The following is a 26,137-nucleotide window of genomic DNA, read 5'->3' as shown; positions in this document are numbered from 1 at the left end:
GGTCTTTCTCTGAGTTAACGTCACTTAGTCTGATCATCTCCAGGTCCGTCCATGCTGCTGCAAATGGCATTATTTCATCCCTCTTTATGGCTGAGCGATATTCCACGGTATATCTGCACCACATCTTCTTTATCCATTCCTCTGTGGATGGACACTTAGGTTGTTTCCACGTCCTGACTGTTGTAAATAGTGCTTCTGTGAACACTGGGGAACCTGTATCTTTACCAATTAGTGTTTCTTTTTTTTTTATTTACCAAAAATTTTTAAAAAATAAATTTATCTCTTGGCTGCATTGGGTCTTTGTTGCTGTGTGCAGGGTTTCTCTAGTTGTGGCGAGTGGGGGCTACTCTTCTCTGTGGTGCACAGGCTCATTGTGGTGGCTTCTCTTGTTGCAGAGATGGGCTTGAGGCATGCAGGCTTCAGTAGTTGTGGCACATGGGCTCAATAGTTGTGGTGCATGGGCTCATTAGTTGTGGATCATAGGCTCTAGAGCGCAGGCTCAGCAGTTGTGGTGCTCAGGCTTAGTTGCCCTGAGGCATGTGGGATCTTCCCGGCCCAGGGATTGAACCCCTGTCCCCTGCGTTGGCAGGTGAATTCTTTTTTTTTTAAATTTATTTATTTTTATTTATTTATTGGCTGTATTAGGTCTTTTTTTTTTAATTTATTTTATTGGCTGTGTTGGGTCTTTGTTGCTGCACACGGGCTTTCTCTAGTTGTGGCGAGCGGGGGGCTACTCTTCATTGTGGTGCATGAGCTTCTCATTGCGGTGGCCTCTCTTGTGGAGCACGGGCTCTAGGCACGTGGGCTGCAGTAGTTGTGGCACACGGGCTCAATAGTTGTGGCTTGCGGGCTCTAGAGCTCAGGCTCAATAGTTGTGGCGCACAGGCTTAGTTGCTCCACGGCATGTGGCATCTTCCCGGCCCAGGAATCGAACCCGTGTCCCCTGCATTGGCAGGCGGATTCTTACCCACTGCACCACCAGGGAAGTCCCGCCAGTTAGTGTTCTGCTGGATCACATGATTTAGAGATTTTTGCAAATCACGAGTGGTTGTAATGAAAGCAGAAAAGGCTGTTTCCAAGCTCTTATATTCAGAAGCCGGGGAGCAGCTGGGGGTCTCACCATGTGCCCTGCAGTTGTGCGTCTTAGACCCTGATGGGTGTGGAGGCTCCAAGAGACCGAGGCCGGGAGGCCACACAGCAGAGAGCAGGCGGTGCGTTTCCGTCCAGCCTGTCCGTGCTGAGGCGCCTTTCACCTGGGGCTGCTTTTGTGTTCTGGTTCTTCCTGAGTTTCCACGTGCAGGTGCACCGTGTTTTACTATGCTTTTTTTATGTCTTTCAGCAGTACAGTGTTTTTAACGAGCGTCTGTACACTGTTCTTTAAGGTGTAATTCTATCACACACTTAGACTGTCGTCTGGTCTAAACATAACTGGGGAACCAAAATATTTGTGTGACTCACTTTTGGGCAACATTTGCTTTACTGGGGGCCTGGAACCAAACCCACAATCTCTCCAACAGATATCTGTGTGCTTCTTTTCTTTTTCTTTTTTTGGCCACGCCACGAGGCATGTGGGATCTTCGTTCCCCAACCAGGGATTGAACCCGCGCCCTCTGCTGTGGAAGCGTGGAGTCTTGACCACTGGACCGCCAGGGAATCCCCCATCCTTTGTTCTTTAAAAACAGTCTGTTGGGGAGGCAATGCACGTGTAAGTACGCAGCATCTGTGATAAATCTCTATTTTCCCCTTTACATTTTGCTGTGAACATAAAACTGTTTCGTCTTAAAACAACCCAGGTTTATGGAGGTACAATCCACATACCATAAAATCCACCCACTGAAAGTGTGACGTTCATGGGTTTTTAGGATATTCACAGAGTCATGCAACCGTCCCCACCACGTACTTTAAGAACATTTTTGCTCCCCAAAGAAACCCATAAGCTAGGCTCGTTTTTACAGAACGGTCATCAACATACGTTGTTTTCTGGCCGATGAGAATGGCCTTCTGTCAGGATGCCATCTTCCTTCTTCTGGCAGAAATGGGGACTGTCGAGGGCCAGGCCGGGTGGCACAGGTGCTGTTCCAATGCACAGCTCAGCACGGCTGGGCGCCTTGGGGGCTGTCACGGCCTCCGAGTCCTTGTGAGACAGGCTGGGACCCACCAGGCTTTGCTGCAGGGCTTGCACCTGGACACACCTCTCCTGCAGCAGCAAAATGCACAGAAACTCTATGGGACTGAACGTAACTGCCTGCCTGTGCAGCTGGGGCACATTCTGGACCCAAAGATACAAAGAGACAAAAAAACCCAACTGCCACTGCTGAAGAGCCCGGAGCAAAAGCAGGGGGTCGGGAGCAAAAGCGGGGTCCTGTGCCTGCCCCCTGCACCACCTAAGGGGGGGCAGGCCACCTAAGCCACCCCTCCCGCCCGGCCCCTGGACCCGCCCCACCCTCACCCCACCTGAGGGACCAGCGCGCCCCGCCCCGGGGAGCAAGGGAGCATCTCGCCCGGCCTCAACCTCGTGTCGCCGCTGCCCCCGTGAAGCCCGGCCTGAATTTCTTGTCTGGCCTCTGATGCACTCCTGTTGATTAGGCAGGCCAAGATCCCAGGTCGGTAACACTTTCAGCTCCGGAAGGGTGAGTCCAAGCAGCGACCTTGACTTTCGTAGGCTGAGGCTCTGAGTGTGTCCTGGGCCTTCTCAAGACGGAACCTCGCGCCTAAACGGATCGCCTTGAGTGAACTTCGCGCTCTGATCCCACAGCCGCGGGGGATCTGGCTGACAAAGGACTGCTTGTGTTGTAATCAAGCAAATGGTCTCGATGGCCGGCGGCCCTGTCCCCCCGTGGGTCCCTCCGAAGGGCCCCTCCTCGCTCCTGCCTTCAGGCCGCGCCCGCATCCTCACGAGCACGTCTCTGGGCGTATCCTTCTCCCCCCGGCCCGCCCCCAGCCGTGAAGCAAACGGGACTTCTCCGGGGGAGGGGTTGGCTCACCCTTGGAGCTCTCCTGCCCCCCACCCCCACCCCCACCCAAGCACGGTGTCCCCGGAAAGAGGGCAGAAACGAGGCCTGGTCACCTGGCGCTGAGGTCCTGCTGGCCGGGGTCCAGGGTGGAAAGAGGCAGGAGGGCCACGGCGGCGGGGTGTGGGGGGCAGGCAGCTGGGCGCCGGCTCAGGGCGGGTTTGGGGCTTCCTCCGGGATCAGCACAGCTCGGTGTGCTTCGTGGGTGATTGAAACGCCGCCAGTGCGAATAATTGATCGCCCTGGGGTGGCAGATTCAGTGATGGCCCCCAGAACATATGTCCATGTCCTAATCCCCAGAACCCAGGAACGGCACCTTATTTGGAAATACAGTCTCTGCAGGTGTGATGAAGGGAAGGGTCTGAGATGAGGTCCTCCTGGGTGAGGGGGGCTGTGCATCCAGGGACAGGGTCCTTGTAGGAGACAAAGAGAGACACAGACAGGAGAAGCCCCGTGAAGATGGAGGCAGAGACGGGAGGGAGGCGGCCACCAGCCCGGGGACGCCTGGAGCCCCCAGACGCTGGAAGAGGCGGGAGGGACCCTGCCCTGGAGCCTCGGGAGGGAGCTCGGCCCTGGGACCCCTTGACCTCAGGCGTCCGGTCCCCAGGGCCGGGGGAGGGTGGACACCTGTGGTTTTAAGTCCCCCAGGGTGTGGTCATTTGTTAAAGCTGCCCCAGAAAATTAACACACCGTCCATCTGCCCGTATGAAGGGCGCAGAGACTGTTGAGTCCATCCCCTGAGTCATCCGCGCCAGCGATTAGGGGGCATACGGGTTTGGGGGCAGCTGCACAGCTGATGGCGCGAGGGCGGGCGGGGGCCGGGGGTGCAGGCTGCTTTCGGGCCGTGTGCTCATCAGAGACAGGACAGATGAGAAGCCCCGGGGGCCCCCGTAAGCTCTGCGAAGCTTTTAATCAGGTTGATGGAATCTTCTAGCGTGATCCATCCTGGGCTCACTCCCGGCCTCCCGCAAACAGCTCGTGGTGACAGCAGTGAGCGCCTGGCCGTGCCCAGTCTGCTCACAGACCCGTGGTCCCCGGAGGCAGGCCGGCGTGGCAGGAAGATGGGCTCCTCAGAGGAGGAGGAGGACTGCCGTCTGCTGAGGGAATATTCCAGTGGCTTCATGGTCTCGCAGGTAGGAAGCTGGGAGGGACCTCCCACCGCCTTGGCTTCCGTTGGGAGCTGGGGAGGAGGAACGGGGTCTCCTCTGGGGGGATGAGAACGCGCCGGGACTCTGGGCAAGTCTGTGGGCAGCGGCTTGGCCCTCGGAGCCGGGGCTCCTTCTGGGGCCTGGGGACCTTCATGGACCGCCCCGCTCCGAGTGGTGTTCGTAAAAGCTTCACCTGAAACGTAGGTAGGATGACAAAGGAGATGACGTCATTGGAATTCAGGTATCGGCTTATTTCAAACTTTGTGATCGAGGAACACGGGTGCGTGTCCGCTGCACCCCGAGAACAAGGTGATGCGTTTAAACTCCGGGCAGCTCTGGAAGGTTCACCTGCGACGTAGAAGATGTCGGGCTTTCATCTCTCGCGTGGCTGAATGCGTATCACGTCAGGGGAGGTGCCACGCACTGAGGGCCACCGGGTGTGTGGTTCCCCTGACGGGAAGCGTCCGGAACGGACAGAGCCACAGACAGAAAGCGGGTTCGTGGTGCCGGGGCTGGGGAGGGGGAGTGACTGGTCCGGAGCACGGGGGTCTCCTTGGGGGGATGGGAGGGTTCTAGAACCAGGCAGACGTGGCGGCTACAGGACATTGTGAATGTGCTAAATGACAGGGAATTGTTAAGTCTGAGATGGGTCACGGGGACTCTTGTGCAACTTGGAGTTGGCTTCAGCGAAACGCAGAGGGAAGGGAGAGCCGGACTGTATGTTGTGAAGAGACCCGGGTGGCAAGTCTGTTGAATGAGGTCGTGAGCGGCGGGGTGCAGGCGGTTAGCTGCATTCGTGGGGAATCCAGCCCAGGCGCAGGTTGGGGTCCGAGTGGCGAAGCTCGCCGCATGCAGAGGTGCTGGGAGGCAGGTGGGAGCTGGCCAGTCACCGCCTGTTCGGGGGCGAGGCTCGGCCTCTCTTGTCAAGGGCACGACTCCTCTGGGCTTTCTCGAGCGAGCCTCCCGTGCGGGGAACACACAGCCTCGCCACGTGGCGGCTGAACGTCCACGGGGCCCAGAGATGCCCCGAGCGTGGCCGCGGTGGCGGTGGGGTGTGTGTGTGGGGGGGGGATTGGGTGCCTGCAGCTGGTGGTCCAGCCAGACCCCCCAGCATCAGGGAGGGCCCTGCCCGCCAGCGGGGTCCCACGGTCTCTGCGGCCGCTGTCGTGAGACCTGAGGACATGGTGGCTTCTCCTGGCCACGTGGTCTGACGTGCGTGGTCTGTGCAGACTTTGTCCTCGAAGGGGGTGGTGCTAAGATTCAGGGAGGGGGATCAAAAGCAGTAGTGAAGTGTCTTCTCCATCCAAGCTCCTGGATCCCCCGAGTGCTCCCCGTGGACCCCCCAGGGTTACAGCGCCTTTCTTAGCGCCACTGGGATACGGCGAAGGAGATGCCTACAGAAAACCGAGTAACGTGCCGCCTTCTCGTTGCTTCCAAAAGTGACCTGACTGTGCCCCCGTCCCGTCCGCAGCTGCCTGCCCTCTCCTCACTGCCAGCTGCCTGCGCACAGGGTGTTCAGGGGCTGATAAATCTTGGCAGGAAGGTCACTTGGCACACGGATTCCATGTCGTGTGCTGTCACCAGAAACAGAACAGAGCGAATGCAGTTCACTAGAATACAACTTAACCTGAGTAGAACGAGAGTATTAATAAAATCTCAGTAGAACAAGAGAGAAGCCAACGTTAAGAGAATAAAGCTTAATACAACCTCAATAGGGCAAGAATTAACAAAAATCTCAACAGAGCAAGAGTTCGCCCAGCGTCCAGAGAAGAACACGTACTACCGCCTTCTAGCATGAGAGTTCATAAAATCTTCCTGCACGAGGAGTGAACCCAGCCTTCCTACAGGAGCGCACGCAGTCGTACCCGGGTAAGAGGTCGTGCCGACTTCGCGGAACGAGAATCGACACACCTGTAACAGGATACGAGCGAATGCCGTTTTAAGAAATAGAGACACAGATGTCGAGAACAAACACGTGGACACCAAGGGGGGGGGCGCAGGGAGGAGGGTTGAGGGGGATGATTTGGGAGATTGGGATTGCCATATATACACTACTGATAAGAAAAAAAATGCCAGGTTGTGCACTCTGAATATGTGCAGTTTATTGTCTGTCAACTGTATCTCAATCAAAGTTCTAAAAAAAAAGGAATGGATACCATTTTAGTAGATTACAACTGAATACAACCTTAATAGGACAGTTAATAAAATCTTGATAGAAAAAAATCTGAATACCACCTTCATGGAATGAGAGTGAATAACATCTCAGCGGAGCGAGAGTGATTGCAGTTTACTGTAACAAGAGTTAATACAGCCTCACCGCAAGAGCTGATACCACCTTAATAGGATATAACTTCAGTAAGAGTTCATGCGACCTTAATAGGATAAGAAGCAACAGAAGCTTACAAAGAAGAGTCGATACAATCTTTATAGGTAAGCGTTGATGCGCCCTTAACAGAACAAAACTCTTCCCAGCCTCAGAGCTGATGAAACTTTAATTTAATATAGTGGTTCTCAAACAGGGGCTGCGCCCCCGGGGCACACTTGGCAACGTCTGGGGACGTTTTGCGTGTCACAGCTGGGGAGTGGGGGGAGGGGGTGCTCCTGGCACGTGGTGGGTGGAGACCAGGGACCCTGCGTGTCACTAGTGGGGGCCGAGAAATCGTGACCTAGCTGGAGAGACCGTCTGTCTATATGTCTGTCTACGTATCCATCATCTGTCTCCTGTCTATCAATCATCCAATAGCCATTTTTCTTTTCTTTCTTCCTTCTTTTTTCCTCCTTCCTCCCTTTCTTTCTATTATGATCATCTATTATGTATCTGTCATTTATCAGTCATCTATTTATTTATCATCTATCAATAATCTATCATCTATTATCTTTCATCTATCTATCCATCCATTGTCTCTGTCTGTCTATGTATCTATCTGTCTACCTATCTATCTACCTATCTATCTACATCCGTCTCTATCTACAGCAGTGATTTGCAACCAGAGACAATTTTACTTCCTCGAGACACCTGGTGATGCCTAAGGATATTTTTATTGTCACAATTTTGGGGCTGCTCCTGGCACGTGGTGGGTGGAGACCAGGGACGCTGCCCCACACCCCACCGTGCACAGGACGCCCCACATCAGAGAGGCGTCCAGCCCCAGGTGTCAGCAGTGCTGTTGCCTTAATAGAATGAGTTCATAGAACCGTAATAACAGAATTATGAGTTAACGCAATAGCATCACACTCCCCTTGCCCACGTGCATTTTGAGGGCTTTCCAGTGTAATCAGTGAGTCAGGAAGCAGCAGCTTCCCTACTTAACGTAGACACAGGTCTTATTTTTATGCTAGGACAGCCCTGACCGTAAGTGTGCGGCAAGTGCTGCGGGAAACGCGTGGTCTCAACAGACCATCTCTCGGCTCTACACCTGAAACAAGCTCCACATTGTAAATCCACTCTAGTCCAATAACATAGTGAAAAAAATAGATGAACAATAAGGACCTACCGTAGAGCACAGGGAACTATACTCAATATTTTGTAATGACCTATATGGGAAAAGAATATGAAAAAGAATATATATATATTCTTTTATATATAACTGATTCACTGTGCTGTACATCTGAAACTAACACAACATTGTCAATCAACTATACTTCAAAAAAAAAAATAATAAAAATTGTACCTGAAGTCTAGGGTACAATTCTGGAAAAAAGACAAGAAAAAAAAAAAGAAACCGTCTCTCCTCGTGGGGCCAATATCATCCCAAACTGTGCGTGCAAGGGGGAAAATATGCATTGACGGTTTATTCGTAATTTTTACCCTCGATGTACTATTTGGAGGCATCCGATTCAATTCGTTAGGGACAGAAAGGAAATAAACCATCTTAAGACTCGGACACCATCGTGTAGGGAACGCCGCTGACACCTTAAGAGAAAAACCAAAGGGAATGCATTATTTCCTTGTTTGGAAGATGAAAACAACGCAGACAGAAGGGTCCAGAATGAAAAAGCAGAAGCAGCTGTCTGTCCCCCACGCCCTGAATGTCTCCGCCCAGGTCCTCACTGTGAGTAGTGAGGGACAGAGAGAGGACTGTAGGATTTTGGAAGCGCACGTGCGCCTTCCCGTGCTCGTGTGTGCCCCTCAGGTATCGCTCGGGCCCCCGCTTTGGGGATCGTGGAGGCCCTCGCGCGGGGCCGTGTCTTTCCTGGAACGGGCTCCTGCGGTTCCTTCCTCAGCCTGATGCTGTTCCGGGCGGGTTCCGTGAGGAGCTTCTGCGGGCGGACGGGGCGGGGCGGCTGCCGCAGACGCCTGGGCCGCCCAGCCGCCGCCAGCTCTGCTCCTGCCCGGCTGGCCAGCCCGTGCACGGCCGCCTTGGGCCCCGGCCCCCACCCTCTCTGGGGACCGCCGCGTCCAGTCCGTGGGGCGGGGTCAGGGCTCAGCCCTTCAAGCGGCAGGAACGGTCGCTTCTTGGGAGCGAGGTGGAAGCATCATTAAAGACATTTTTTTATTGGGGTAAAATACGCATCATATAAAATTGACCATCTCGGCCGTTTTTAAGGGCGCCGTTCATCAGCATCAAGTCCATTTATATTGTTGGGCAGCCGTCGCCTCCGTCGCGTCCGGAACTTTCTCACCTTCCCAAACTCTGTCCCCGTGAAGCACGGACTCCCCCTCCGCCTCCCCCAGCCCCTGGCGCCACCGTCTTCTTTCTATGCACTTGACTCTCCTGGTGCGTGTCTTTCTGTGACTGGCTTCTCTCAGTCGTGTCCTCAGGTTCATCCACGTTGTACCAGGATCAGAATTCCCATCTTTTCTTTCTTTCTTTTTTTTAAAGATAGATAAATTTATTTATTTGTATATTTATTTGGCTGTGTTGGGTCTTTGTTGCTGCGCGGGCTTTCTCTAGTTGTGGCGAGCGGAGGCTACTCTTCGTTGCGGTGCATGGGCTTCTCCTTGCGGTGGCTTCTGTTGTTGTGGACCATGGGCTCTAGATGCATGGGCCTCAGTCGTTGTGGCACGTAGGCTCCGTCGTTGTGGCACATGGGCTTCGTTGCTCCGTGGCACGTGGGATCTTCCCGGACCAGGGATGGAACCCGTGTCCCCTGCACTGGCAGGCGGATTCTTAACCACGGCGCCACCACGGAAGTCCCCCATCTTTCCTAAGACTGAGTCATAGTCCATCGTATTCACACTGTATTTTTTTTTATCCACCCATCCATCCATCCATCAGTGCACACCTGGGTGGCGTCCACCTTTTGGCCTTTGTGAAGAATGCTTCGCCGCACATGGGTGTCCACGCTACCTGTGGGAGTCCCTACTTTCGGTTCTTTGGGGTCTACACCCAGCAGTGGAGTGCCTGGGTCCTATGGTCATCCTGTGCTGAAGTTTCTGAGGAATTGCCCTGTTTTCATGAGCATTTCTAAATGCACCCCTCCCTCCCTCCCCCCTTCCCCATGGTGTGTGTGTCTAAGAGTTTGCTTCTTAAGAGAATTACAGTTGGTTCTGATTTCTGCTGCTGCCCTGAGGTTCTCTTCGCCGCTTGTGAGCTTGGAGTGTTTGACCTTCTGGCCGAAGCCCCGGAGCCCTTGGGCTTGGCTGCAGTGGCCGCACGTCTGGGCATCAGCTCCCGGGGGACAGAGCTACTGCTGGACGCCTGTGTGTCCCTGAAGCTGCTTCAGGTGGAAGTGAGGAGAGAGGAAGGTAAGCACCCTTGCTGTTCTGAAGAAGGCATTTGACAGGTGCGCCCTCTGCACGTGCTTTTCTGCAAAGGGCCAGAGAGCAAGTGTTTTCAGCCTGGTGGGCCGGCCATGTGGTCTCTGCAGCTGCCACTCATCCCTGCCTTTAGAGCGTCAACGCAGCTCGAGACACAAATGGGCGGGGCTGAGTGCCAATAAAGCTTTATTGACAGAAACAGGTGGTGGGCCGGGGTGCCAGTAAAACTTTATTGACAAAGCAGGTGGTGGGCCAGAGGTCCAGTAAAACTTTATTGAGAAAAACAGGCAGAGGACCAAAACCAGAAAGCAAACACAGGCGGTCCCTTACCACCGAGACGTTTTCGCAGGCTGGTGTATGCACCAGAACCCTGATGAAGTATCCAAGGAACCAGACAAAAATGTGAAAAAAACATCATAAGGGAGTCATTTTCCGTCAAGCCAAACTGATTCAATTCAGTGGCCATGTATGACGAGATTATATTCTTATTTTGGTGTCGAAGCTGCTTTTCTCTTATGGAAAATGGTGACAGTAGGTTGTTTGTTTTTGATTGTCCTTCCTTTGCAAAATTCAAAATTGTCAAGCCCGTGTCAGTCATTCAGATGGTTTTTTAGAATTTTGTCAATCTGTGAAATTGCCAAGTGTAGGGAACTGTTGCTTGATAGAGCAGGAGCGGGTGGCCGGGCGGTGGGAGGGGTGGGGGGTGGGCTTTTTTCTCGCAGCAGGGACTTGTGTACCTGTTGGGTTTCTGTGCGCAAACGTCGGGGATGGGTTAACTTGAACAGGAAGACGTCGTTTGGGGGTCGATGGCGCTCAGGTAGCCGGGCTTGGAAATCGCGCAGGTACCAGCCACGCCCCGTGAACAAGCTTCGCAGACCCCCTCCCCGCCCCCGCCGGGCAGGGCTGCCCCTGGATGCCCAGCCCGTGCCGGCACCTTGAGCAGGATGCACCTGGGACGGTGCCACATGTTGGAGGGGAAGCACCGGGGGTGAGAGGAGCCTGCGGTTCCCGCTGACTCTCAGTCCAGGCAGGTGAGGATCTGGGAGGCGTGCAGCCCAGGAGACGCTCGGATGCTCGGCTGGGAGGCCAGGTGATCGGAACACCTGCTCCGGCTCTGCCTCTGGGGTCCCTGTGGAGACCCACGAGCATTCGGCAGGTGCGGATTGTGCAGAGAAATGAAAAGATAGACCCTCCCTCTTCACGAACCCGGCCAGCCGCTCGTGTCCCGGGAGGGATGCAGCGAACAGAACCCCGTGCACCACAACTGAGCCCCGGGACAGGACAGGAGCACACAGCCTCGGGCATCAGAGGGGCCGTTTGGACATGTGGCCCTGAGCCACCCCCCTGGTCGGGACGAGGCCCCTGGGGTGGGGCGTGGAGGGACGGGGTGGCTTAGGGTCCAGCCCGGGGAGCGCGGTGCTGTCTGCACCTGGGGGCTGCGGGGCTCCTGCACCTTGTCCTGAAAATGATGGTCCCACCCAGGCTCACGTCCCTGCTGCACAGCTGAGCTCGCCCAAAAAGCACCCTTTTCTCCCCAGTCTTTGTTTCCTTTGCATGAGTCGGGGTATTACCCCGATTTGTCTGTTTTTGTTAAATAAATATATCATTATTAGCATTTTAAATTTAATTTAAATTCTAATTTATTTGTTTATTAGGCAGTGTTGGGTCTTCGTTGCTGCCCACAGGCTCTCTCTAGTTGTGGGGAGCGCGGGCTACTCTTTGTTGCGGTGTGTGGGCTTCTCATTGTGGTGGCTTCTCTTGTTGCGGAGCACAGGCTCTAGGCACACAGGCTTCCGTAGTTGTGGCGCACGGGCTTCGTTGCTCTGCGGCATGTGGGATCTTCCCGACCAGGGCTCGAACCCGTGTCCCCTGCATTGGCAGGTGGGTTCTTAGCCACTGCGCCACCAGGAAGTCCCCCATTTGTCTGTTCTAAATGAGTGGTTATCTAACAGGCCGCAGGCTGTCACATACATTTCCCTTGGGCTCGTTGGCCATTTCCACCTGCTCTGCCCGGATTGTCCTGTGGGGTTGGCCAAAGCTGAACCCAGCTGGTGCACCCGCCGCCCACAGGTCAGCCGGTCCTTCAGGACGAGGGTCCAGCTGTCAGGATTTCCGTGGTCCCAGGCGAGAGTCGCGTTTCCGCCAGGATGTTGCCCATGTTGGTGTCGGCACGTTGGCGATGCCTTGAGATTTAACTTTTTTTCCCCCTTCTTCTTCTCTGTTCTGTCTGTTTTCAGCCGTGTATGCAAACACAGAGCTCGCCAGCACCTACCTGGCCAGAGGCAGCCCCAAGTCCCAGCAGGACATGCTGGTGTACACGGCCAGGACCACCTACCTCTGCTGGGGCCACCTGGCCGAGGCTGTCAGGTGGGTGTGGTGTCGGTGGCACCCCCGAGTCCCAGGGCTGCCCGGTGGCTGGTCTCAGGGTGTCCGAGGCATCGAGACGCTGGGTTTCTGGTAGAACCAGACACGACGTCAGGAGACTTGGGAACCCAGGGCAGTTGCGTGAGGTCACCGGGTGTCGGCGGACGGGATTCACCTGATGGTGTCGTGATGAGAGAAGCCTTGTGCGTCAGGACTGTGCAGGGGCAGTCGGGGTGCCGCGGGGGAACGCGGACGGTAGCACGGGGGCGGGGGACCCGGCGTGCTGCCCCGTGATTGCTCCGGGCTTCGCAGCCTCACCCCGCTGACGTTCTGGGCGGGACGCCTCTCTGAGGTGGGGCGCCCTGTGCACGGTGGGCTGTGGAGCGGCGTCCCTGGTCTCCGCCCACCGCGTGCCAGGTGCCCGTAGGACCCTCTGCCTCCCGTGGTGACAGCCAGCAATGTCCCCAGGCATTGACAGGCGTCTCCTGGGGGGCAAAATCAGTTGTGATGGGGCATCACTGTGTAGAGCTGGATGGATAGATCTACAGACACGTGATAGATAGTGGTCAACGTCATGAGGTAGATAAATGCTGACAGCTAAGTAATGACAGGTTATGATGATAGATGATTCATAGAGGATAGTTTGACAGATACGATTGATAGACATAGATATTGTTGGTAGATATTGATAAAATGATAGCTATTGATAGGTATGGATAGAAGATATGGATCTATAGATACCTGAGTCTTTAGATAGATGCTATTGATAAATATTGTTAGATAAGTTCTGACAGATCGTGATCAATAGATGATAGATATTGATATATGATTTTTTTGATTAATTAATTTATTGGCTGTGTTGGGTCTTTGTGGCTGCGCGCGGGCTCTCTCTAGTGGTGGCGAGCGGGGGCTACTCTTCGTTGTGCTTCATGGGCTTCTCATTGCGGGGGCTTCTCTTGCTGCGAAGCATGGGCTCTAGGCGTGCTGAGTTCAGTAGTTGCAGCACGCAGGCTTCGTAGTTGTGGCGCACGGGCTTCGTTGCTCCTCGGCATGTGGGATCCTCCTGGACCAGGACTGGAACCCGTGTGTCCTGCATTGGCAGGTGGATTCGTAACCACTGAGCCACCAGGGAAGTTCTCTCTGTATTTTTCATCACCATCTCCCGAAGGTCAGGTGGGAAAGAGGGGCGTCACCTGATGGAAGGCTGGGTCATCTCTCATATCCATGAAAGGAGCAGGGGGCTGCTTTTGGTGGGGACAGACTAGATCCAGGATGGAAGGGGACACGCCACGGGGAGCAGCTCACCTGGACATCCGGGAGACGGCTCACCTGGGCATCCGGGAGACGGCTCACCTGGGCATCCGGGAGACGGCTCACCTGGACATCCGAGAGACGGGCACCGTGGAACAGGAGGACCTGGAAATCCTCCACCCTGGCCACAGGGCAGCAGGAGGCAGCTGGGGGTGGACCAGGCAGCCCTCCAGCTGCAAGCAGGGTCCCATCCCCAGATGCCAGGGGCTGAGTCCTCCTGGGCCGAGACATGGCCTCATTTCACGTCCTCTTCACACTCTCTTTAGACGGTCCTTACGTTTCTTCTTTGAGTCCTGCTAGACGAGTAACCTGCCCCTCTGAATGTGCAGTTATTTTATGCAAACTGAAAAGGAATTCGGGAGTGTCTTGGGGGCACTTGTTTCCTGCTTGTTCCGTCTGCGATGTAACGGGAGGGTCTGTGAGCACCTGTATGCGTTAACGGATGTGCAGAAAAGTCTCAAAACCCGAGTGACAGCCTCCCCTCTGTTTTCAGAGAAGGGAAGAACCAGTACCTGAAGGCCTTTGGAGTTCCCTCCGAGGAGCTCTTCACCGCCATCTACAGGTAACGCCATGCACCTCCCTTTTTCTTTTTCTTTTTTTTTTTTTTTGGCCGCTCCCCACGGCATCTGGCATCTTCATTCCCTGACCAGGGATCGAACCCCAGCCCCCTGCAGCAGAAGCACAGGAGTCTTAGCCACCGGACCTCCAGGGAAGTCCCAAGTGTCTGCTCTGAAAGGGCCATGCTTATTATTTTTTAAAATTCTATTGAAGTATAGTTGATTGACTATGTTGTGTTAATTTCTGCTGTAAAGCAAAGTGACTCAGTTGTACGTGTATTTTCTTTTCCATATTCTTTTCCATTTGGTTTATCCCAGGATATTGAGTATAGTTCCCTGCGCTCTACAGGAGGTCCTTGTTGTGTATCCATCCTGTATGGAATCGTTTGCATCTGCTAACCCCAAAGTCCCACTCCATCCCTCCCTCATCCTCCTCCCCCTTGGCAACCACATGTCTGTTCTCTGTGTCTGTGAGTCTGTTTATGTTTTGTAGATACGTTTGTTTGTGTCATATTGTAGATCCCACATATAAGTGATATATGCTATTGGTCTTTCTCTGACTTACTTCACTTAGTATGATCATCTCTAGGTCCATCCATGTTGCTGCAAATGACATCACTTCCCTTTTTATGGCTGAGTACTATTCCATTGTGTATCTGCACCACATCTTCTTTATCCATTCCTCTGTCAGTGGACACTTAGGTTGCTTCCACGTTCTGGCTATTGTAAACAGTGCCGCAATGAACATTGGGGTGCACGTATCACTTTTTAATTAATTTATTAATTTATTTTATTTATTGGCTACATTGGGTCTTCATTGCTGCACACGGACTTTCTGTAGTTGTGGAGAGTGGAGGCTACTCTTCATTGCAGTGTGCGGGCTTCTCATTGCAGTGGCTTCTCTTGTTCTGGAGCATGGGCTCTAGGTGCTCTGGCTTCAGTCGTTGTGGCACCTGGGCTCAGTCGTTGTGGCTCACAGGCTCTAGGGCACTCGGGGTTCCGTCGTTGTGGCACATGGGCTGAGTTGCTCGGCGGCATGTGGGATCTTCCTGGACCAGGGATCGGACCCGAGTCCCCTGCACTGGCAGGTGGATTCTTCACCACGGCGCCCCCAGGGACGTCGCAGGTCTTCCATGTCTCTTCTTTCTGCAAACGTACAGCCAAAGCTTGTGTCAGGTATCTCAGCAACGGGGCCTGGTGTCTGAGAGGTTATCGGCCGTGACCGTGTTTGTGAAATGAAGAGTGCTACATGGGACAATGGGGGCAGAGGAACGCCAGGTGCAGAGGGTACTTTGCATACCGTCAGAGAGCGCTCAGCCTTGCCAAGGGCACGTCCAGCTACAGGGGTTCGTTAGGAGCAACACTGAAAGAGTATCCAAGGCTGATGAACTCTTTCAGGCTTGTTTATGCTGTTTCCCCAGCCTGTTCATTACTTCCTTATTTTCCTTGTTTATCAGAAAAGAAGAGTCTCACTTCTGTTTTTGCTGCAGCAGTGAACGGCCCCCCGCAGGGGTCTCCTAGGGAAGGGTCATTCCTGCCACCCGTGCCCCTGGATGGCAGCCCGCAGACGCAGCACTGGCAGCCGTGCCCACGGGACGCAGCACCAGGCTCACGACACCGCCCCCCACCCCTGGATTCTGCACGGCTCTGACGGGCCTCTTTCCCACGGCAGGTCCGAGGGCGAGAGGCTGCGGTTCATGCGGGGGCTGCAGGACGTGTGGAGGCTCGAAGGGCGCAGGTGCTGGCTGCCTTTGACCTGTCGCCCTTCCCACGGATCTGCGACCTTGGAGGTGCGTGTCCGCCCCAGACCTTGGAGCTGGGTTTGGGATTCGGTGTGGAGAACAGAGGAACCCTTGTTTTTTTCACTGAAGTCTAGTTGATGTACAACGTGGTGTTAGTTTCAGGTGTACAGCAAAGTGACTCAGCTATACATACGCATAGATTCTTAGGTTATTACGAGATGCCAAGTAGAGTTCCCTGTGCTACACAGTAGGTCCCTTGTTGGTGATCTATTTCATATATAGTCGTGTGTATCTGTTCATCCCAAACTCCCAATTCGTACCCCCTTTGGTCACCATATGTTTCTTTTCTTTGTCTATAAGTCTATTTCTGTTTTGTATATAAGTTTATTTGTGTGATATTTTAGATTCCACATATAAGTGAGATCATATGATACTTGTGTTTCTCTGTCTGACTTCCCTTAGTCTGATCATCTCCAGGTCCATCCATGTGGCTGCAAACGGCATGATTTCATTCTTTTCATGGCTGAGTAATATTCCATTGTATACATGCACCACATCTTCTTTATCCATTCCCCTGTCGATGGACACTTAGGTTGCTTCCATGTCCTGGCTACTGTAAACAGTGCTGCTGTGAACATTGGAGTGTGCATGGATTTTTTCTAACTATAATTTTCTCTGGATATATGCCCAGGGGTGGCATTGCTGGGTCATGTGGTAGCTCTATCTTTAGTTTTTTAAGGACCCTCCATCCTGTTCTGCATCGTGGCTGCACCAGTTTCCCTTCCTACCAACAGTGTATGAGGGCACCCCTGGTTTTAATCCTTTGCCAGGAGCCAGTGAAGGAAGAAGATGGGAGTCCCCCTTAAGACAGTGGGGAAAGTCTTAGTTTCACATCCCAAAGCCTGTCGTTGTCCCAGCTCCTCACCGTAGCCAACTAGCAACGGCTCCAAGGTCGAGGTTGTGGGACAGAGACGCGGTTCTCCGTGTGGGCAGTAGTCACAGCCCTCTGGGCGGGGGTGGGGCTGGGAGAGGAGGGGGCAGGGGAGGAGGAGGAGGGGGCGCAGGGGAGAGGAGGAGGGGGCGGGGGAGAGGAGGAGGAGGAGGTGCAGGGGAGGAGGAGGAGGGGGCGGGGAGGAGGAGGAGGGGGCGCAGGGGAGGAGAAGGAGGGGGCGGGGGAGGAGGAGGAGGGGCGCAGGGGAGGAGAGGGGGGAGGAGGGGGGGCGGGGGAGGAGGGGAGGAGGGGGCGCGGGGGAGAGGAGGAGGGGGGTGGGGAGGAGGAGGAGGGGGCTGCGGGGGGGAGAGGAGGAGGGGGCGGGGGAGGAGGAGGAGGGGGTGCGGGGGAGGAGGAGGAGGGGGGCGGGGGAGGAGGAGGAGGGGGCGCGGGGGAGAGGAGGAGGGGGGTGGGGGAGGAGGAGGAGGGGGGCGCGGGGGAGAGGAGGAGGGGGGCGGGGGAGGAGGAGGAGGGGGCGCGGGGGAGAGGAGGAGGGGCGGGGAGGAGGAGGAGGAGGGGGGGCGCGGGGGGGAGAGGAGGAGGGGGGGCGGGGGAGGAGGAGGAGGGGGGCGGGGGAGAGGAGGAGGGGGCGCGGGGAGGAGGAGGAGGGGGCGCGGGGGAGAGGGAGGAGGGGCGGGGCGGGGAGGAGGAGGAGGGGGGCGGGGGAGGGAGGGAGGGGGCGGTGGAGGAGGAGGAGGGGGCGGGGGAGGAGGAGGAGGGGGGCGCGGGGAGAGGAGGAGGGGGCGGGGAGGAGGAGGGGGCGGGGGAGGAGGAGGGGGCGGGGGGGAGGTCTACTGAAACTCTGAGAGCAGGTCTTTCTCATGCTGCCTTCCTAGCGGAGGCAAAACCCTATCTGAGCCTGCAGGAATCAGGCGCGTTTTCTGGGGTCCGGGGGGACAGCTGTCAGCCTGCGCCTGGGGACCTTATGTTATGATGCTGTCGGGAAGGGAAGGATGCCCGGCCGTGTCTGGGTGTCGGACCCCAGGCGTCAGGCAGCTCTTAGGACAGACGCAGGAGTGTGGTTGGGCGGTCGTCCTCCTGTCTCATGGGATGGGAAGGTGGGGCCGGGTTGAGGTAGAAATGGCAGCGATGAGGCCTTGCCCCTGGGTCTGCTTTCAGGAAACCTTTCTGTTCCCTGCCACCAGCCCCGCACGACCTTCCCACAGAGGAGGCGCAGAAAGCCTGGGTTCCCATCGGATAGGATGTGAGGCTTCGGAAAATTATCTCTGGTGCCGCAGGGGTGTCTTTGCCATGCTTCCTCGTATCAGCCTTCTCTAAGCAAGGGCAGATGTGGAGTTGCTCTGCCTGGACGGCAGCTGGGCATGGAAATGCAGGACAGGAGCCCCGCAGGTGGAGGGTCTCCGGGACCCGGGACGTGCATGCCGCTGGCGTCCGGAACGTCCCCCTCGTTCCTCCTCGGGGCGTCCCCTGGAAATGCCCTCCGCGGGAGACACAGGCACAGCCTCCTGTGGCGTCTGCCCGGGGCTGCCTCTGCGTGGCTGTCGTGTGTCCTCAGGTGACAGACGCCCCAGCGTGAGACGACACAGTCAGGTCAGAGGTCTGTGGGTGCGTCGGTCCAACCAGGAAGACCTCTAGATTCACGGGCTTGTAGATGAGCCTGTAACCATGGAGACCAGACTGTGGGTGCCACCCAGGTCCCCAGCCTGACACGTGCTGTGTCCGCTTGCAGGCGGTTCTGGGGCTCTGGCCAAGGCGTGAGTATCCCTGTACCCAGGATGCCAGGTCACCGTGTTCGACATCCCGGACGTGGTGCAGATGGCGAAGAGGCACTTCTTGTTCCCTGAGGACGAACGGATTCACTTCCACGAAGGTGGGTTTCCGCATGAGGTCTGTGTCCACGGGGAAACGGATGCGTCCCGGGGGCGTGGGAGAGGCCGGCGGTGGACGGTCTGCGTGGCCTCCTCCACCCTGCACACACACGCCCTGCGCTAGAACTGTGAGCCACGGTGGGTGGAAAACTGTGCGAGGGTGTGTGGTTTTCTTGCAAAGAGTCCTTTCTTGAGTACTGTGCTGGTTCAATAGCATCCCGCCAGAATTCACGTCCACCTGGCATTTGTGAACAGGACCTTGTTAGGAAACAGGGTCTCTGCAGAGGTGATGACGTGAAGGGGCTGACATGAGGTCCTCCTGGAGGAGGGGGTCCCTACGTCCAATGACAGGGTCCTTGTAAGACACAGAAGAGGAGACACAGACACAGAGGAGAAGCCCCGTGGAGATGGAGGCAGAGACGGGAGGGAGGCGGCCACCAGCCCAGGGATGCCTGGAGCCCCCAGACGCTGGAAGAGGCAGGAGGGACCCTCCCCTGGAGCCTCTGGGGGGAGCTCGGCCCTGGGACCCCTTGACCTCAGATGTCAGGTCCCCAGGGCTGGGGGAGGATGGATTTCCTGGTCTGTGGCCATTTCTTCCGGCCACCCCAGGAAATTCATGCACGTATCTACATCCAGGTCATTTATGAATGACATTAAATGACAGGGGTTGAAGGCAGGATGAGGGGGACAGTTCCTGACTCAGAAGACTGAGAAGCTTCTCAGCTGTTCCAAGGCTCACAGAGCAGGGCAGCTTTGCCGCGAGCTGGAAGGGGTTTCCTCTTGCCTTGGAAACGTGGGGTGCGGCTCCCAGAGACAGGCTGTCTCAGCAGCTGCGGTCTGACCTGCGGATGCTCTGTACCTCCATTTACGGAGGAAACTGGCCTTTCGTGATTATTTTCTTCTGCTCGCGCAGAAGGAAAGCACCAGGTGCGAATATCATTTCTGTCCACTCTGAGATCTGCTGTCAGTTCACTATTGTTGTGTCTTTGGCCACACCACGCGGCGTGTGGGATCTTAGTTCCCCGACCAGGGATGGAACCTGTGCCCCCTGCACTGGAAGCACGGAGTCTTAACCACTGGACCAACAGGCAAGTCCCCCGCTATTTTTTTTTTTTAAGTCACCTTCCCTTGTGGTCTGGTGGTTAAGACTCTGCCTTCCAATGCAGGGGGTGTGGGTTCGATCCCTGGCCGGGGAGGTAAGATCCCACACACCTCGTGGCCAAAAAACCAAAACATAAAACAGAAGCAATAGTGTAACAAAATCAATAAAGACTTTAAAAATGGTCCACAGCAAAAGATCTTTAAAGAAAAAAAAACACCTCCAAGTTCATGGCATCTCATGGAACAGGCCAGCAGCGTTGCATCTGGGGCCGGATGTGGGGTAGACGGCCCCGGAATGTCGACGGACCCCGATGAAGAATCATCTCCTTTTGAACAATTCTGGATGTGACAGGCTGATTTCAGGGTGGCAAAAATGTGCCGAGGAGCTTCCCTGGTGGCGCGGTGGTTAGGAATCCACCTGCCAATGCAGGGGACACGGGTTCCATGCCTGGTCCGGGAAGATCCCACATGCCGCGGAGCAATGAAGCCTGTGCCGCAACTACTGAAGCCCCGTGCGCCTAGAGCCTGTGCTCCGCAAGAAGAGAAGCCACTGCAATGAGAAGTCCACGCACCACAACAAAGAGGGGCCCCCGCTCACCACAGCTAGAGAAAGCCCATGCACAGCAACGAAGACCCAACGCAGCCAAAAATAAACAAAAATAAAATAATAAATAAATCTTAAAAAAAAAAAAAAAAGAATGGTCCATTGTTCAGAGTGGTCTCGTCTTCACTGAGACGTCCTTTTGTTCAGGGGGTGGTTGAAAGGTCACCACTGGGAAGATCTGGGGGAGGCTGGGTCCGTACTGGTGACCTCTCCGCGCGGGGTGTCGGTGCAGTGCAGCAGGATTGAGACGCCGGCTGACCCCAGGGTGCCCGCCGTGTGTTACAGGAGATTTCTTCAAAGACCCCCTTCCGGAGGCGGATCTGTACATCCTGGCCAGGGTCCTGCATGACTGGACGGAGGAGAAGTGCTCGCGCCTGCTGGAGAGAGTCTATCACGCCTGCGAGACAGGTGGGTGGCGGGGCTGCGTGGCTGTGTGCTTCCGCATCAAGACGGGGCAGGGTTGGCAGCGTCTCTTGGGATGCGGGGAGTGAATTCTGTCACGGGTAACGGGGATCGTCCAACGAGCTGTCTTTCCGTCCCGATCAGTAATTAAAATTTAAAAATTGGCATTCATAACCATTCGCTAAAGTATCTGAATGAAAGATGGAGAGAGACTCTGTGTGTGAGGGGACCGTGTCCCGTGAGGTCCCACCCTGCGGCCACGAGGACGCGGGCAGAGCCTCTGTGCGTGTTCAGCTCAGAGTCCAGGTGGCCTCCGAAGGTTCCTTGCTCTCGGGCCATCCCCATGGCAGAGGCTCCCTGGGTACACTTCTTCCTGCAGAATCGTGTATTTTCCCCGTAACTGTGGTTTTGTGAGTGTGGAATCAGTTTCAGGTGTGGAGCTGCTGATTGCCGGGAGGGCAGTGTCTCTAGACCGCTTCCGTGGCGAGAGCTGGAAGTGGCTTGGACGAAAACGAACTGTTTACACGCCCGTCCGTGTGGGCACTGCCGGGCGGTTCCCCAGCTTTCTGGACTTTGTGTTTGTGTGGTGTCCTGCAGCCAGAGCCTGGTTCCTCACGTCACCAGTATTACGTGTGTTCCCTGTCCTCTCTGTACGCGGCACGATCCCAAACAAGCGAAACCAAGGTTACTGCACACAGGACGACTGCCAAGCGCTGCCGTGGCTTGTCTGTGGTTTTTCTGTTTAGAATATCCACGAATGGGCGCATGCAAGGTCACAGAAATGAGGATTTTCACCCGGAGAGGATGTGGCCCGCGGGAATCACAGCCTGCTGGTGGCCTTTGCGGTGCTTCCCGTGTTTGGAGCTGCCTTTGCCGTTTGGGGGCTAGTTCTTGGGTGAGGGAGACGTTTGCATGATTCCGAAAGCCAACGCTGCCTGCGAGGTGTGTGCGGAGAAGCCTAGCCTGCAATCTGGCCCCCCCATGTGTGTTTCTCTCCGGCTCTCGTGTCGGTTTCCGGCCTGTGCTTCCCGTGGCGATGTTGTGCGAACAAGCAAATACATCTGTATGTCTTGTGTGTGCATGCGTGTGCGTGTGTACATGTAATCACATGTCTGTATCCGTGCGTGTGTGTGGGTGTGTACGTATGTGTCAGTATTGTGTGTGTGTGTGTGAATGTATTAGGTGTGTATGTAGGTGTACGTGTGTACATGTACATGCTTGTATACAAACGCATGTAGGTGTGTGTGCATATTTACACGCCAGTGTATGTGCACATGTATTATGCATAACTGTGGGCGTGTACATGTATCTATGTACATGCAGGCCTGTGTGGTATGTCTGTATACATGCATGTGTGGGAATGTGTGTGTGTACATGTGTGTGCTCCTGTGTCTACATATGAGTGTATACGTGTGTATAGTCACGTGTACGTGTATATGCACGAGCACAGGTGTGTATACACGTACTGTGTGCTCGTCTGTATGTGTACAGCTATGTATGTGTGTGTGCGTATGTAGGCAAGTATGTACATGTAAGAACATGTGGAACTATGGAGCTGTGTGTATATGTACACACAAGTCGCTTGGACACGTGCGTAGATGTGCACATGTGTGTACATGTGTGTATGTACCTGTGTGTGTGCCCATGTGTGACATATGCACGTGGAGGTGTGTCTATGCATTACATGTGTACATACATGCACGTGTGGAGGTACGCACTCACGGACGTGTATGACATCCATGGGTGTGTGTGTACATGTACACACGTGTGCATGTGTGCGTGTACATAGATATACGGATATGCAGGTATGCACATGTGTGTATATGTGTTCCTATGCCTGTGTGTGTATGTGGATATGCAGGGGATATGTACATGTGGATACGTGCACATGTGTATCTTTGTGTGCGTGTGTATGTAAGGATATGCAGGTATATGCATGTGCATATATGTCTTGGTGCACGCTTATGTATCTGCGTGAATGTGTATCGCCACACCCAAGTGTCACACGCTCTGCACATGGCCTGGCGCACGGCTTTCCTCGCTGGGCACTGTCGCCAGGAGCACGCCCCAGATGCGGACGCAGAGCGCTTCCTCCTCTCTCACTGCTGCGTGGTGCTCCGTCTCTGGTCTGTCCCGCCAGCCTCCTGTTGACGGGAGACTCTACCGTGTCTGCCTCATTGCACATTGCTGCCATCACGCGTGGATCTTGTTTTCATTCCAGGGTACACTCCTAGAAGCGGGAGTCCTTGTCAAAGGACCCGTGACTGGGTGATGTTTCAGCGAAGCCTTTAAAAGTAGCATGTGAGGGATGTTCCTGGCGGCCTGGTGGTTAAGACGTCACCTTCCAATGCAGGCAGTGTGGGTTCGATCCCCGGTCGGGGAGCTAAGATCCCACATGCCTCGCGGCTGAAAACAAAAAAACCCAAAACATAAAACAGAAGCAATATTGTAACACATTCAAAAAAGACTTTAAAAATGGTCCACATCCAAAAAAAAAACCAAAAAAAAAAAAAAAAATGAGATTGTGCCCCGTTTAAGAATCTGTACATAATAACGTGGATGGAACGTGTATAAAACTTACCGTTGTAACTTGATCGGAATGCTTTCCTTTGAGCTTTTAGAGAAAACGGTACGCGACGTCATTTAGCGGATTTCTTTCTAAGCGACAAAGTAAGAAATAAGGAAGAGAACGGTCGTGTGCCGTTTCCCAGGTCTGCGTTCCAAATGCTGCTTGTTGGCTGTCAGTGATTCTTAACCTCCTGAAATTGGAAAGCCGAAAGTTTCGTCGATGCCCTTGTGTTTTCTCTCTTTCATGCTGGCTTTTTTTTTTGGATAAATTTATTTATTTATTTATTTATTTATTTATTTATTTATTGGCTGCGTTGGGTCTTCATTGCTGCACACGGGCTTTCTCTAGTTGTGGTGAGCGGGGGCTACTCTTTGTTGCAGTGCAGGGCTTCTCATTGCAGTGGCTTCTCTTGTTGCAGAGCACGGGCTCTAGGTGCCCATGCTTCAGTAGTTGTAGCACATGGGCTCAGTCGTTGTGGCTCGCGGGCTCTAGAGCACAGGCTCAGTCGTTGTGGCGCACAGGCTTCGTTGCGCCGCGGTATGTGGGATCTTCCCGGACCAGGGATGGAACCCGTGTCCCCTGCATTGGCAGGCGGATTCTTAACCACTGCGCCACCAGAGAAGCCCTATGTTGGCTTTTGAAATGTTTAAGGGGGGTGTCTTCACATCTCGTCTTTGCAAGGGTTTTGATCAGATATCTGCGACGCATGCAGCCGGTGCTTTAGGCAGTTCGGGGGTGGGGGGCGGGGATGACTCTCGCTCTTGGCCGCTCGTCCTGTTCTCCTCACCACCTTTGTTTCTCACCTGCATCCCGTCTTTAGCCACATTTCCACTGTGGCTATAGACACACAGTACGTGAAGATTCAAATGTAAAACTATGTACATCAAATATCCCAAAGCAGGGCAGGTGGTCCAGCAGAGAGGTTGTTCCAACTGGCAGGCTGACCCTGTCACACCCCCCCCCCCACCCGGACGCCCCCAGGGATGCTCAGAACATTCCACCCTTGCGGGAGGAATTAAGTATTTTACGTGTCGCTTGACGTCTGGAAATGACCGTCAAATCGGCGTTCACAGCCCACGCCACAGGGGTTTGCGAAGCTTTGTTCAGCCACCTCGAGTGAGTTGATCTCGGATGCTCCTTCCTGAGGTCAAGGTAGCGTGGACAGGCGTCTACCTGGGCGTCTAGGGCCGCTGGGCGTCGTGGTGACGAGGGCTCTGCCTCCCCACGCCCCTCAGCTGCTCAGACCCCGTGTGGCCCAGGGGGGTGGGCGCTGCTTGCAGACACAGCCCTGCTCACTTGTGCAGACTGTCGGGTGCCTGCAGGCCACCGTTGCCTCTCGAGCTGGAAGGGAACACAGGACATTGGGTGTGTGTCCCAGGCTGGGGTCCTGTCCTGCAGGGGGGGATGAGAGATGCCCGGGGTCAGTGGGTGAGCCAGTGGGGCTGGGGGCTGGGAGAGGAGGCCATCTGTCACTCACGCCCCGACCCTCCCCGTGGCAGGCGGCGGCGTCCTGGTCATCGAGAGCCTCCTGGCGGCGGATGGCCGCGGGCCCCTGACCACGCAGCTGTACTCGCTCAACATGCTGGTGCAGACGGAGGGCCGGGAGCGGACCCCCGCCCAGTACCACACGCTCCTGGCCCTGGCCGGCTTCCGCGACATGCAGTGCCAGAGGACCGGGGGCACCTACGATGCCATCTTGGCCAGGAAGTGAGCCCCTGCCACGTCTGTGAGCCCCTGGCCACGCGAACACTGCAATAAAGAGATGGTCTCGGTCACGTTTCTTGTTTTCGTGCTTGGCGAGGGCGCGGGGCTTCTGCTGACAGCGGCCCGCTGCCTGTCACTGTGCGCGTTTTGTCTCGTTTTATTTCATTTCACTTATTTCCATTGGATTCCAGTCCATTCTGTTTCATTTCATTTCATTCATGTGATGAAGTGAAGGGTCTGAGAGGAGGTCCTCCTGGATGAGGGGGGCCCTACATCCAGTGACAGGGTCCTTCTAAGACACAGAAGAGGAGAGACACAGACGCAGAGGAGAAGCCCCGTGGAGACAGAGGCAGAGACGGGAGGGAGGCGGCCACCAGCCCAGGGACGCCTGGAGCCCCCAGACGCTGGAAGAGGCAGGAGGGACCCTGCCCTGGAGCGTCTGGAGGGAGCTCAGCCCTGGGACCCCTTAACCTCAGACGTCTGGTCCCCAGGACTGGGGGAGGGTGGATGTCTTTGATTTCAAGCCTCCCCTTTGGGATCATCTATTCTGGCCGCCCCAGGACACTCACACACAAGGAAATGGAGGAAGAGTGTACACATCTCAAATTTTAAGTTTGAAAAAGCACAAAAGAGTCTTTGCTCTATTTTGCACCGGAAGGTCTGAAACACGGTCATGAGGACTCTTAAGATCTACTCTCTTAGCAACTTTCAAACATACAGTGTAGTAGCATTAACTGCAGTCCCCAAGCTCTACGCTATTTATCTTATACCTGGAAGCCTGTACCTTTCATCCCCTTCACCCATTTCACGCACTTCCCAGCCCCACCCCTGGCAACAACCAGTCTGTACCTATGAGGTTTGTTTCCCCCCACATTTAAGTGACATCCTATGGTATTTCTCTTTCTCTGTCTGACATATTTCACTTAGCATAAAAAATCGCAATGTATTTGAATGTTTTTACGGTGCCAGAATAGACATAGCATACCATTTACCATCTTCACAATTTTCAAGGGTCCAGTTCCGTGGAATTGAAGCACATTCACACTGTTGTGCGACCGTTTCCGCCATCCGTCTTCAGAACTTTCTCATCTTCCCAAACTGAA

At 54.8% G+C, this 26,137-nt stretch overlaps 1 protein-coding gene across 1 annotated transcript; it reads left to right on the top strand.

The window, feature by feature from the left end:
- Positions 1-4,014: 4,014 nt before the first annotated feature.
- Positions 4,015-25,041, top strand: ASMT (acetylserotonin O-methyltransferase). The gene is given in 9 exon segments (XM_057718976.1): positions 4,015-4,144; positions 9,674-9,848; positions 12,098-12,227; positions 14,029-14,097; positions 15,765-15,826; positions 15,829-15,882; positions 18,516-18,656; positions 20,645-20,767; positions 24,830-25,041. Coding segments are annotated over 9 exon segments (1,038 nt in total). The 5' UTR covers positions 4,015-4,072.
- Positions 25,042-26,137: the final 1,096 nt, after the last annotated feature.

The sequence above is a fragment of the Hippopotamus amphibius genome, chromosome X (genome assembly GCF_030028045.1).
Source record: "Hippopotamus amphibius kiboko isolate mHipAmp2 chromosome X, mHipAmp2.hap2, whole genome shotgun sequence".
Lineage (NCBI taxonomy): Eukaryota > Metazoa > Chordata > Mammalia > Artiodactyla > Hippopotamidae > Hippopotamus > Hippopotamus amphibius.
The sequence above is the reverse complement of the archived record's forward strand: the minus strand, read 5'-3'. Positions and strand labels throughout refer to the sequence as shown.